At 35.5% G+C, this 15,248-nt stretch overlaps 1 protein-coding gene across 1 annotated transcript; it reads right to left on the reverse strand.

The window, feature by feature from the left end:
• Nucleotides 1–11,180: 11,180 nt before the first annotated feature.
• LOC140515909 (olfactory receptor 4P4-like) lies at nt 11,181–12,119 on the reverse strand. Its single transcript, XM_072626738.1, has one exon. It carries the CDS (start codon nt 12,117–12,119, stop codon nt 11,181–11,183), a length of 939 nt encoding a protein of 312 aa, XP_072482839.1.
• Nucleotides 12,120–15,248: the final 3,129 nt, after the last annotated feature.

Below are 15,248 nucleotides of genomic sequence, written 5' to 3' on the forward strand. Positions count from 1 at the left end.
ATAGGGGAAAAAGTATGGATCATGTTTACCCTACTGAAAAGGAAAAGATCAGGGAAGTTGATGGCTGTATTTCAGTGTAAGTAGGGCTATCGCCTAGGATTCTACATGCCCTGGTCTGACAGAAGTCAAGCATGGAGGGGGGAGAGAATGGACACATTTGGGCAGCATTTGAAGAAGAGTATCAGTATTCAAGCCATCCCAGAGTGCAACGGGCTAAGTCAGGAGGTAGTAGTGGCATTTCTTTAGCTGAGAATCTTTAAGGAAATAATAAAAATGACATGTTTTATTACAGCCTTCTTTCATTAGTTCACCACTTTTTCCTTTATCTTATTGTTGTCTTTATTGGCTAGTTTAAAAATGTTTGCATTGTTTTTGTTGTACTAGTTGACTACTCACTTTCCTTTCAACTCTAAAATGCTTTTACTGTGTGACTTTGTGACATATGACCAGAAAAGTTAGACAATCAGAACATGGTATTACAGGGAGGCAACTTGAATACTAAAATGGTACTCAAGAATAGAAAAGATTTCAAAATCCTCAAGTGAGTTATATGTATCCTCTTTGAAATGTTTATCAAAGACCATAAATAGTAATCATTCATACAGAAGTTCAAGTGTGAAATGGTAGAATGTACACTATGTGACCTTGACAGAATCATTTAACTTCCCTGAGAACTAATTTCCTAATCAAAGGCACAAAGTGACCTTTGAGTTTCATTTTGTCTCTAGTTGTATACTCATATGCAGGAGGCAAGTTAGTATCAGTGAGTTCATGGATCCAAGGACAAAACTGTGAAGGCCTCCTCATGTCTTTTGTGCTGATGGATAATGGCACAATATCAAATTTCCTTACTCACTGTGTAGCTATTTTCCCCAACTCATCATGGTTCTTTTTCTGTTTATTTTTTATCTCTATCAAACTGAAATTATTTGAGAATCTAAGCTCTCACCATCAGGTAAGCATAACCAGTGAGTATAGTACTGAATGTAGTTGACCTGACACAGAAAGTCATAACCTCTTTCCTGGTCTCTTTTTTGTTTCTCAATTGTAAAATGAAGGTTTCGAACTAGATAACTTTCAGCTCTAAATTTTAATAGCCTAAGCAGGTGTGGGGAACCTGCAGACATGAAGCCACATGTGGCTCTCTAGGTCCTCAAGTGTTGTCCTTTGACTGAATGGAAACTTCTTAGAACAAATCCTCTTAATAAAAAATTGGTTCTGATAAACTTGAATTCAGTCAGAAGGCCATACCCAAGGTCCAAAAGGCTACATATGGTCTCAAGTTTACAAGTTTCCCATCCCGGTAGAGCTTGCTAGCTGCTAGACTTATATTGTCTCTAGCCTTCTTGTCTTCATCTATGAAATGAGAATTTTGCAGCATCTTATGGGATAATCGAATAAAAAATTCTATAAATAAGAAAATGCCATGGTGGATTTGGGAAGTAGATTTTGTAGTAACTGATATCAATTATTTCGTACGTCAGTAAGGTTTATTGTGTATAATGGTGATCCTTATGGGTCTTGAGCATGACTTCATAAATACTAAATCTCTTTCTAGCTTTTTTATAATTCCCTCTCACATGATTCTTGTAGTAATCCTAGAACATTCAATATTTAAACAAGAATGGTTATATCCACAAATGGATGGTGTTTATCACCATCTTATAGATATGGAAGCTGAGACTTAGGGGCCATATGACTTGCCCATGATTGCAGAGCTAGGAAGCACCAGAGATTGGATTAGCATCCAAATGTTCAAAATTTTAAATACACTGGACTTAAGGGGTTTTTTTTGTTTCCTCTTGGCTTTATTTAACCCTCTTCTTGAATAAGGATAAAACTAGTACGTGGGACATAATTGTATTGTCTTTATGAAAACAGTGCATGTCAAATATAATTCTGCCTCCATGCTCTTCTTCTGAAACTTGAGTGTGAGACTTTCATTACTACTGGCATTTAAGTCAATCATGGTCATAATGATGCTGGTCCATGTACCGACCATAAGAAAAGTGAATATCATTGAATAGGACCTAAAGACAGTTAGAGCATACCTTAGGCCATATAAGGGCCTTTTACTCCCCTACCATTGCCTGTTAGAGCCGTGCTTCTCCAAGGCTTAATTTTGTATTGGTGTCTCCTAAAACTAAGTCTTTTGTCAAAGAGTACAAACAGGCATATAGCTTGCTCGGGCAATTTTATCCTTACATAGTTTAGGTTTTCTCTAAATGAAATGGCAGCAGTGGGCTTTCACCACCAGCTGCCCTCTGATATATAGAAAAGGACCATGGAGAAAAGTTCCCTTCATATAGTCAGCTGCAATCCAATTGGTGTAGGGAACTCCATGACCTATTGAAAGTTCTATTGATGGGGAAAAATCCCTGTGGCAATGGAAGTCAACACCTGTTTTTCATTTCATTATCAAATGTTGAAGAGAGCACTGACATGTCAAGGTTCACATAGATCTTCAGCCACATTATGCTAAATAGCTTCTTGTTTGAAACCTTGATGGGAGAAATACTTGTTTTCAGAATCTCTTTTGCATGAAACTCCTAGTTATCCAGGTGTAGCCAGGTAGTCTGGGGTTCCAGGGACGGTCTTGATAGGGAGGATCCAGGGAGGATCCTGATGGGAGTTCCTGGTACTCCAGACAATCCACAATCCAGGCTGGGCAACTTGAACTTAGAGAATGTGAAGTAGAAGGAAATATCAAAAGAATGCTAGGAACAAAGGAAGAGAATGCTAAATGGTATGAGACAGGGAGTATCCTGGCTGGGAGAAGTGGAAGGGGATTCCAAGGATCCTCTCCAAGGCCAGACTTTCCAGAGCCCTTCGACAATTCTGACAAAAGTACTCCTGATCCAAGGGGGAAAGGTCTTGGTTTTGACTTGTACACCATCACCTTCACATAATCATTTTTATAAAACTTTAAAAAGGGAAAAGAGCTAGAAGATATGAGAGTTAACAGTAGGAAAAAGTGTCCATTTTTATAAATAGGGTTGATGATACAGAATATAAGAGATTTTTTTTTTTTTTTACAAAATTATGTATCACCATTTAATTTGACTTAGAGATCCTGGTGGCTGATTTTGATAATTTTGACACCCTAAGAATCCTATTGTCAACATATTTTGGTTTAGTCTTGGAGAAGCTATTTAGGAAGAATGAACAAATTTATCTTGTGAACCTTCATCTCAGCTTTCCATACTCTTCTTTCTTCTATCACTGTCTGACCTCAATGACCTAGACCATCTATTGTGTTAATTATCTTGTTCAGTCATTTTTCAGTTGCATCTAACTCTTTGTGACCTTATTTGGACTTTTCTTGGCAAAAGATACGAATGCGGTTTGTCATTTCCTTCTCTAGTTCATTTTACACATGAGGATACTGGGGCGTACAGGATTATGTGACTTGCTCAGAGTCACGCAGTTAGGAAGTATGTTAGATCAGGTTTGAACTCAAGAAGATGACTGTTTCTGACTTCGGGCTATTTCTGACTTCACTCTATCTACTGCAGCACCTAGTTGCTCTGTGCTAATTGTCGCTTTGCCTAAAGACCCTTTATCAGAGTTCTCAATATTATCATTCTTGTATTTTTTTTATACACACACACAGATATATACATACACACATGGGCATACACATATAGAAACATATATCATATACAAAGGATGCTACTCAACGCTTGACATATAGGGATTAAAATGTTTCATTCTCTGATCTTGAAAAGTTTGTGAAGGATAAAGGGGGTTAAATCAGGAGACGTCAGACTAAATCTTTTATTCCACAGTAGGTGATAAAATTGAATTATTTAATAGGGCAGCTAAGGGAGACAAGGAAGTTGTTTTTGTTTGTTTGTTGTTTTGGTTTATACTTATTTTTATATCAGTTAACAGAGCCAAGAGGAGTGTAACAATTGCATGTTGGAGATGGTGAGACATAAAGTTGGATCTTTTTTACCCCAGAACAGCCTATAATATTAAGTGGCACGCAGAACAAAGTAGGCTTGCTTAGGATCCTTGGTGCTGCATGGTGATTTGGAGCAGGTACGTTGAAGAAAGAGAGGTGAATGAATTCACTTAGACCTTCCCTGTAGCCATTGGGAGCTTTATTCATGCAAAAGCAGTAGGCCTGAGATTTAGCAAGGAGCTAAACAAAGGCAGTGATATAAGAAAAAGATCAAACTTATAGGATGTAAAAGGTTTCCTTATGGGGGTTGGAGATCTACGGTAAGTCTTGCAGGATGAAGACACGGCATGGGGACTATGAATGACAAAGATAAGGGAGAAAAGGAAATCCCCTTCCCCAAGATGAGGGATGGGGACAAGGAATTTTATGGTCCAGGATAAGGGGAAGTTTTGTAGTAAGGGGAGACTTTAAGACACCTTCAGGTTAGAAAATAAACTTGGGGCTTCACGTAGTAAATCTTTAATATTATTTTTAACTCTTAGGGCACTGTTTGTATCCACATCAGGTACAGGTAACTATGATGGCTACAATGTAATATGTACGAAAAGGGACATAGAACATAATTTATCAAGAAATTAATTAAAGGAGTTATGTTTATCCTAAAGAAAAGGAGAAGTGTAGGGTAAGTTATAACTGTCTATTAGTACAGGTAAGACTGTCACTTGGGAGAATGATTCAACATAATTTGATTTTGTGGATATGGTAGAAATGGAAGGGGAGGAAATGGGCACATTTTGGCTTCACTTGAGGAAAAGCATCAGAATTCAAGCCATCCTAGGTTTGACTGATAACAGTAGTGGAATTCTTCTCACTGGAAATCTTCAAATAAACACTGGTAAATGACATCAGTTTTATTACAACATTCCTCATTAATTCATTTGTTCAGTATTTTTAAATTTCTTTATCTTATTTGTTTTGCTTATACTAATCGACTACTAATTTCCCTTTTGTGAAAATGACTGATTCTGGTATAGTTTTGGTAGAACTCCTCTTAAGAGAGGAGGACCCAAACAGACCAATCACCAGTACTTGCAGTGTCCAAGGGTCCAACTATCCATGGTCCTGTCCATGTGAAAGGCAAATTTCTGGGTTTTTTTGTTTCTTTTTTTTATTATCCTTGACTCCAATTTTCTTGATAGTGAACCTGTTATTTTCAACTCTAAATTTTTGTTACCGTGTGATTTTTGTGACATATAGACAGAAAAGTGATATAATAAGAATATGCGACAACGGGGAGACAACCTGAGGACTAACCAGGTACCCAAGAAATATTAAAAGAGCTCAAAATCATCACTTTAGTTTAGTCTATACTCTATGAAATATTTATGTAAGGTTATGAAAGGTGATTGTGTAAAATCGCAAGTGTGTTATAGTGGAAGTTACACTGTGTGATTTTGACTAAGTCACTTAACTTCCCTAAGCCCTTATCAAAGGCATAAAGTAATCTTTGAGTTCCATTCAGTCTCTAATTATATAATCTATGAAGGAGGGAAATTAAGATCAGTGAGCTCACAGATTCAGGAATTTTGTGCTACCAAAGGATAAAATTATGAAACCTTCCTCATCTCTTCAGTATTTACTGATATTGGAAGAATTCCAAATCCCCTTACGTACAGTCTAGCTGCTTTTCCCACATCATCATCATGGTTTTATATTTATTTTTATCCATACCAAAACTGAAAGAATTCAAAGTCTTCAAAGTTCTTATTTTCAGGTAAACATTACCACTGAGCAGTCACAAAATTATTTATACAAATGTTTTAGACTTTATATGCACAGAACCTGAAAAACTATTGCTTTAAAAATCATTGTTGATGTTTAGTCATTTCAGTCATGTCTAAAACTTTCTGGCCTCATTTTATGTTTATGTTTTTATTCTTTGTTTTTTGTTTGTTTTTATCTGGCAAAGATAATGGAGTGGTTTGTCAATTCCTTCTTCAGCTCAGTTTTCAGATGAGGAAACTTAAGATGAGCAGGGTTGAATGACTTGCCCAGGGTCCCACATTTGATAAGTTTCTGAGGCCAGATTTGAACTCAAGAAGATAAATGAGTTTTCCTGATTCAAGGCCCACCACTCTATTCACTACCCTACCTAAGTGCCGTGACTTCATTTCTTTGTCATAATATATTCTATTTGGGTTGCTCTAATTTGTACTAAAGACAGAAGCATTCACTGATTTGATTCCATGCATAATCCTTGAGGCTAGCTAGCTTGAAGACAGAGAACCAGGCATGGAGTCTAAGAAGACCGGAGTTCAAATATGGCCTCAGACATTTACTACCTGTGTGATCCTAAGCATGTCACTTAACCCTCTTTGCTTCAGTTTCCTCATCTGTAAAATGAAATGGAGAAAGAAGTAGCAAAACCTTCCAATATCTTTACCAAGAAAACCCCAAATGGGGTCATGAAGAGCCAGCCATTATTGAACAAAACGGCAACAAAACATAATCTTTTATTTCTTAGTCAATTAACTTCTAATTATCGTGATATTTGCCTTCCTTTTGATTCCAATTCATCTCCTACTAATGTTGGGGTAGGAAGCAGGATAGTATGTTGTGGTGAAGTAATCATGTTTGGTAACTGATTTCAAGTGCTGATTAAGGAAAGCATGTAACTAAAAATGTGTACAATCCAGTAATCAAGTGACTCATGCTCTAAGTTAGAGAATCAATATTACCTCCCATTTCTCAGAATCACTGGACCCTCATCAAAACTGTGTTCCTGGTTAAAATCTATGGAGTTTTCCCAGAGAATGTTAAAATATACACTTTCATATAGCACAGATTGATGATAAATGAGTCCAGGAAGTTCAGATGATATATTTTCTATGGAATTTCTTGCAACTCCTTGAATTATTCCCAATACCACCTCTTACTCATCTATCTTCTCCAGTTTAGCTCACAACTTCACACTGTGAGTACCCACACTTAACCTACTTTGCAGTGAATATTGAAGTCACTCATAGAAATTACTGAACTCCCTCTAATTCTCAAAGCTTCTCAGCACCATCATTCCCCTATTTTCAATCCCTTCCTTTTATACTCTAAAGATACATTCTTCTTGTTCATTAAGATTAATTCTGCTTCCATATTATTAATCTAATTTTCTCCTGAGTCACTCAAGACCTATTTTGAGCAGTCATAATCCACCTCTCATGAATCTTCTATATTAAATTATCTACGGAATCCTGGAACTTTGTCTACAAATATACTTAAGATTAATCCTATAAACGGCCAAAGGATATGAAGAGGCAGTTTTCAAAGGAAGAAATTAAAGGTATTTATAACCATATGAAAAAATGCTCTTAATCTGTATTGATTAGAGAAATTCAAATCAAAACATCTGTGAGGTACCACATCATATCTATCAGATTAGCTTACATGGCAAAACAGAAAAATGGTATATATGGAGAAGATGTGTGAAAAGTGAAACATTAATGCATTCTTGATTGGAGTTGTGAATTGATCCAACCATTCTGGAGAGCAATTTAAAACTATGCCCAAAGGTCTATAAAACTGTGAATTCCCTTTGATTCTATGAGGTCTGTATCCCAAAGGGATCCTAAAAAAGGGGAAAAGATCCAAACACACAAAAATGTTTACAACATCTCTTTTTGTGGTGGCAAAGAAATGAAAATTGAAGGGATGCTTATCAATTGGGGAATGGCTAAACAAGTTGTGTCATTGGAATGTAATGGAATTATATTGTTCCATAAGAAATGATCAGCAGGTAGACTTAAGAAAAAACTAGAAAGGCTTGTATGAACTGATGCTGAGTAAAGTGAGCAGGATTAAGAAAACATTGTACACAGTAACATCAACATTGTGCAATGACTGACTTTCTTAGACTTAGATCTTCTCAGTAATGCAATTACGTAGGACCATTCTAAGACTCATGATGGAAAACACCATCGACATGTAGAGAAAGGACTATGGAGTCTGAATGCAGAGTGAAGCATGCTTTTTTCTCTCCTTTTTGAAAATATTTTCTTTCTCATGATTTTTCCTTTTTGATCTGACTCTTCTTTCACAATGTGACTAATGTGGAAACATATTTAATATGTTCATACAAGTATAACCTATATCTTGGGGAGGAAGGAATAAAAGAAAGGGGGGAAATGTAGATATTAAAATCTTATAAAAATGAATGCTGAAAATTAAAAATAGATATGTATTTTAAAAAGAACAATCCGATGTACAAGCAAAGAATCAAAAACTTACCTTAAATCTTTATTTTTCCCAGTTACTGTCTCTATTCTCACTGCTATACTTCTTAATCACTGTCTTTTCTTCCTGAATAGACATGTTGTCAGCACATGATGATGTTTTTTTGCCCTACGGCTCTACTGAATCTCTTCTAAGAAACTGACAACCTCTCAAACAATCAAATGCAATATACTTCTTTTTTAGTTCTTGTCATTCTTGAGTCTTTTGTGGCTTCTGATGTTTATCACTCCTTTCTGCTAGATATCCTCTCATTCTTCCGTTTCAATAACACACTGTGATGGTTTTCCTATTACCTCTCCAAAGGAAACACACACATCTATGTGTGTGTGTGTGTATGTATGTATGTATGTATGTATACATGTGTGTACATATATATGTTTGTATGCATGTGAGTTCTTCTTCACTTTTGATTTAACAATTGGGTTTTACTCTCTTTTAAAAATCAGATTAGATCTTTTTTCTTTTATTTAAAAATGTCAAATCCTAGTTTCATTTAATAACTATTTTAAAAGAATTTATTTTATATTCTTTTAAATTTTCTGTGCTTTAATTTCTGATTGTCTTTTTGACTACAATTTTCATTTTATGATATTCTCATTTCCTCTATTCCCTGTTTTTTTTAATTGGTTCCCCAAATCATGGGTAACTTTATTCTTTCTTTTAATTTATAAAGTTCTGAAATATAAATTTTCCCCTGTGAATTGTGTCAAATGCTTTCTAAAAGTTCAATATATTCCATTGCTATAAATTTTTCTTTAATAAAATTGTTTATTGGTGCATCATCATCATCATCATCATCATCATCATCATCATCATCATCATCATCAGTAGCAGTAGCAGTAGTAGTATATTATTCAGGAGGCCTAGGTAGTACAATGGATAGGGAATTGGAAATGGATTCAGAAAGATGCATCTTCCAGAACTCAAATCTGACCTCAGACGTTACCTGTGTGACCCTTAGGAAGTCCCTTACACCCATTTATCTTAGTTTTTTTTTTTTTTGGCATCTGTTAAATTAACTGGAGAAGGAAATGGGAAACCACTCCATTATCTCTGCCAACAAACCCCAAATAGATTTACACAAAAACAGACACAATTGAAACAACTGGGCTGTATTATTCAATTTCAGCTTAAGACTGATTTCTTTTTAAAATTGCCCTTGTTGAAAACACACACACACACACACACACAAATACACATACACACTGTATGTGTATCAGTAGATTTTTTTTCCTATCAGTTTCTTTTTATGATATTTCCTAGCTTTCTCCAGGTGTAATTTACTGCAATTTTTAGACTATTTACGGTTCTTTATGTTGTCTTATCCCTCTCAAAATTTACATTTTCTAAGTCATATTCACATGTGCTACCTATCACTGCAAAAATTATCAGACTCAATACCTACTGCTAATTATTCTATATATTTCCCTTCGAATTATATGAACTCACTAAATATTTATTAAGCATTCCCCCGCTATGAGTAAGGCACCAAGTTAACTGATATTTATACAAATACACGTTAAGGAAAAGAAAAGGAAACGAAAAATGATTTTCCTGTTACCTATTTCAGTTTTATTAGCTGAACTTCAAACAACTAATTCAATTTGATTCAATAAGCATACCTTAAGTCTATACTGGGTTCAATACAATGAGATGAACATTCAGCTACAAGGAAACTCTAGGACATTGTTTATATTCTGCCATTCACATCTCTGTCCAAATAGCTGGACCACTGAGATGTTTAATCATACCTTTGTATTCATGGTTTACCTTCTGTGGCTTTATGGAATCTAATTTGAAAGACGTGAAAATACACATCAGATTAAAAAAAAACGTATTTACATAGTGATTTCCATACATAATCTCTTTCAAACCTTAAAAATGCCTTCTGAAGAATTAACACAGTCATTTTAAAGATGACAAAACTAAGCCACAGAAAGGGGCACTAGTTTTCCTGTGATCACACATCCATTTAATGTCAGAGATGGCATTCAAATCCAGGTATATTTGATTCCCAATGCAACACTTCACCTGCCTCTCTGATTGTAAGTTGTGAAACTTTCAAACTACATGACTACAATTTTATTAATGTACAGAAGCAATGTAAAACACAAAGAGTAGACTTGACAGTCAATTTAGTTTTCTAAAATAAGCAAAATTTCCACTGGGAAAAAATAAAAGGGAAATATTAATCTATTTCTCCCTGTCTCCAAGACCAGTACACTATTCATCCAATTAGAATCAAAGACAGATGTAAAAATTCCATAAACATATTTCTTATTCCTTTTGAAAGCACTTTTTCTCACTTTTTTCCTCTTTCTTTCCTCCTTCCATCTATTCTTTCTTTATTCCCTTTCTTCCTTGCTTTTCTTCTTTCTTTATCTCATTTTCTTCCTTTCCCTTCCATTTTCCTCTCATTTCCTCTCTTCTCTTGTCCCATGTACTCTGTTGACTGCTGTCCATAACTCCCTTTCCTCTCCTTCCTTCCCTCCCTTAAGTCAGACTGGGTAAAACCTCTAGGATAAGGTTTTCCTTTTGTTCCACTATTGTCTGCAAGATTTCAATTGAAAGATGTTAAGTTGTTTCAAACAGATCTCAAAAAATATCCCTCCCCATCGATAATGTTTATATAAAAATATTGGGGGGAGAGAAAACATCTTATCAATGGAAACAGCTTTAAAAATGTATCTTTTTCATTGGAATCGAAAAAAGTTTACTATTGTGTGAGGAAGGAGGAACTCCTTCTTCCTCTACCTACATGTTTGTGAACAAACATCTTGTTGACCTATTATTCGTCATTGTACTGGTTGTTCTTTCTGGTCTTTTCCCGCCATTTTTTCATGGAAAAAAACGTAGTTTGTATTAACTACATGGGTCACAAGTCTCTTACTACTCCAAATCTTATTGGCTTCCGACAAGACTTAACTAGGCACTGAATTTTTAATTACTTTGAACCATGAAAATCTAGTGAGAGGCAGCATTTTTCTCAGAAAACAAGCTTTCTTCTTAAAAACTTTTTTCTGCTCCATGTATTCATCACTGCATTTTTCATGTCTTTATTTTTCAGAGTATAGATGAAAGGATTGAGCATGGGAGCTGTGATGGTGTAAAAAAGGGCAAACACTTTATCTTCCCAAAAGGTGGTCGCTGGTCTAATATAAATGAAGAGTACAGGACCAAAGAATAAAATCACAACAGTGATATGGGAACCACATGTAGAAAGCGCTTTTCTGTGGCTCTCAAAAGAGTGCCCATGGAAAGTGTATAATATCATAGTGTATGAACCCATCACCACTATGAAAACCATCAAGACAACCATCCCTGAACTGACAATGACTAAAAACCCCACTCTTTGAGTATCAATGCAGGCAAGTTCCAATAGGGGATATACATCACAGAAAGAATGATTTATCTCATTGGGGCCACAGAAGGGTAATAATATCATAAGGACAATCTGAGAAAATGAATGCAGAGTTGCCCAAGCAAAGGCAGATAAGACCATCATATTGCACCTCTCCCTGCTCATGATCACCTGGTACTGCAGAGGTTTGCAGATGGCTACATACCGGTCATAGGCCATCCCTGTGAGAACAAAGATTTCTATTGCCCTGAACAAGTGCATTGTAAAAACTTGGATCAAGCAGTGGTTGTAAGAAATGCTTTTCCTTTCAATCAGCAAGTCACTGATGAGCTTTGGTGTCACTGTGGAGGTGTAACAAACAGCTATGAGGGATAAGTGAGTTAAAAAATAGTACGTGGGTTGGTCAATGAGCTGACTGACCAGGATAGATATCATGATTATCAAATTTCCCATTAGAAGAACCACATAACAGAATGAGAATAGGATAAAACACAGATTCTGAACATCATGATTCTGAGAAAGTCCTAAAAGAATAAATTCAGTGATGTTATTCCTGTTTTTCATGGTTCATTGTGAAGAATGACCAGTAATAAAATCTGCAAGGATATAAGCAATAAATAAATATAAGAAGCACAAATTTAGAACAATGTACAACATAATCCATTCCCAGGCCTTAGAGAAAGGCAAAAAGATTTAAGTATGTTGGAAAAAGAAAATTCATTACATAACTTATGTATTGGCCAAGTATGGCTCTATTTGGATTTGTAACAAGTAGCACTGTTATACATTTACAATGTTAGTACACAAATAACACATATTATCAGATTTGGCAGGGACCCCACAGATCATTTCTCCATCCTCAATTAGAACACAAATTCTCTCTGCAGTATTTCTAAATAAGACCTATCTCACAATATTTTGAAGACCTCTAGTACTTCTTGATTCAGATGAAGTGCAAAATTATAAATTGTTTTAAAATTAGTATCAAGATCAATACACCTAAATAAAATGTTTAATCTCTCTCAAAACCTTTCTTACAGCTCAAAATATCCCGATACCAGTCTTGTAGGGGGAAACAAAAATATTAAATAATCATATTAGGAAAATAGATCAACAGCCAAATATGAGAAACTTATTAATGATGTTAAATAAATGGCATATAAAATATTTATATGTATAATAAATAATAGTTTACTTTTCTTCAGCGCTTTAAGATTTCTATATAATGCCCTCCCTTAACATGAGCTCTTGGAGATTATTGGAAATTTTGTGTAAATAATGGTTGAAACCAAGGCTTAGAACACTTAAGCATATATGCTTTATTTATACCATTGATCAGTTTCTGAATCAAAATTTAAAATATTATGTCTCTGGGCTCCAAGTCCATTATGTTATACTGTCTCCAAGATATAAATAGATTACTTAGATACTGTTGTGTAGAAACAACATCATATTCTTTCGTGAAGTTGTTATCTTTTACAGATATTTAAGCATCATAAGGAATATTTCTAGGCAGCCAGTATATAGACCTAGTGACCATGTCCCTTTCCTATTCAGAATTATAATAGACAAATATTTGTCCTTTCAAAGCACTTTCTACACATTAACTCACTTGAGCCTCATAATAATCTTGAGGTAGGTATTACAAAGACAGGTATTACATTACCGCCATTTTGTTTATGTCACTTATTATTTAATTAATGAGTTGTTTTACATTGTACAAACATATATTTAATGCATAAATCAGAATGAGTCTGAAATAGGTTAAACAACTTAAGAGGCATAAATGTCCATTAGGGTTCTGTCCTGGCCTCCCTTCTCTTCTTCCTACTACTTTATTTGGTAATCTCATTGACTCCTATGGACTTGATTATCATTTCCGTGCTGATGATTCTCAAATTTATATACCCTCTTCCACACTTTCTGATAACCTCTTATCTCCAACCTTGAATTGTCTTTTATATACCTCAAACTGGATGTCCAGAAGATGCTTTTGCTAAATATACCAAAAAAAACCCAGAACTTGTTATCTTCCAATCCACTCACTATGACCCTCCTACTTGTGATATTTCTGTAAAAGGCAGCACAACTTCCCAATGCCTCATGCTGGCAAGCTAGAAGTTATCTTAGGCTACTTACTATCTCTCATTCCACACACACACCCAACACACATCTGATTCCTTGATAAGCTTTCAATTTCATCTTTGCAATACCTCTTGCATATCCCCCCTTCTCACCTGTAACACTATCACCACTGCAGTGTAGGTCTTCATCACCTCATGCCCAGGCTGTTACAATAGCCTACTGGTGGGTCTTCCTGCTTAAGATTCTTTCCATTCCAAACTATTATCCATTCAGCCATTAACGTGACATTTTTGAAGCATGAGTTCAACTATATGTCTCTTAGTCAGTAAACTCCACTGTCCCCTATCATCTATCTCCTGGATCAAATTTAAAAACAAATAAACAAAAACAACACAGTTTTGTTTGGCTTTCAAAGCCTTCTATAACCTTGCCTTTTCCTACCTTTCTAGTCTTCCTACACCTTACTCCCATTTGCTCTTTGACCCAGTGTCTTGGTCTCCTAGCTGTCCCTCATACCTAGAAATCTCTCCCTCTTCCACTACAGTGATGGCAATCAAATTAGGATGTTTTCCTGTTTTTGTTTTAGTATAATCAAAAAGTACAATGCCTTCATTTGAATGTGATTAAAGAAGATCCTCCCTACCCATTGATGGGCCTGGCCATTTAGGGAAGCTTAATTAGAGGAGTTGTTTTGTAGGAGGGTCCCAAGTAACTTATTTTTCCTATTGAGGCACTGGGTCAGAGGGCCATGCCCTCTGGCTCTGAAAAGAGTATAAATACTCTGAGGATGAGGTTTTACTTTGGGGTTTACCAACTAGAAGTGTCTGGCTTGTATATTCTCTGAAATTTTGATTTTGATATTCTCTGATACCTGTGCTTGATTAAAGTGATTGTCAACCCCTCAAAGGTTACCTTTCCTTTTAGAAAGCACATTAAATAATCTGTGGTAGCAGGCCCCCTTGTGTATGTTGGGGTGCTTACTGATACAATTACCTACTGACTTCTTTGTCTTCCTTTAAGTGACCATTAAAATTATTTCTTTTACAGGAAGCCTTTTCCTCCTAATTTTCTTAACTCTAGTGCTTTCCCTATATTAATAATCATAATCATGGTTATTATGAGGATTATGTGAGATGATGAATATAAAACACATGGAAAATTTAAAGCATTGTATCATCATCACATCATTGTCATCATCCTGTTTTTACTGTCTTTGGGTAATTAATCTTCTATTCTAGTAATGACTTCATTGCTCCACTCTTTCTGAACTCAAGTAGTGATTATAGAGCAATAAAGGGATGTGTTGTTAAACGCTGGGATCTGGGGCAAAATAAGCAGTATTCACATATACTTTCAAGGATATCCTGTATTATTAGAACTTTCTTAAACCTAGGCCATCAATGAAACAATATATCAAGTCCTGATTTGTAGCCATTGCCAGTTTTTGAGATATTACATGCTCACAAGAAAGAATTAATAACTGGCTCTTTGAAAGATGGCTAAGATTGCCCCAGCACATTCCTTATTATCCCCACTCCTCTAGTCACTTAGATTCACATACTCATTTTCATACTCAATTCCTCACCCTCTTTCACCACACATGTCAAA

Source organism: Notamacropus eugenii, chromosome X (assembly GCF_028372415.1).
Source record: "Notamacropus eugenii isolate mMacEug1 chromosome X, mMacEug1.pri_v2, whole genome shotgun sequence".
In the NCBI taxonomy this organism is placed as follows: Eukaryota; Metazoa; Chordata; class Mammalia; order Diprotodontia; family Macropodidae; genus Notamacropus; species Notamacropus eugenii.

Coding starts and splice junctions, on each gene's coding strand:
- LOC140515909 (XM_072626738.1), bottom strand. CDS start 12,119: ATGAAAAACAGGAATAACATCACTGAATTTATTCTTTTAGGACTTTCT.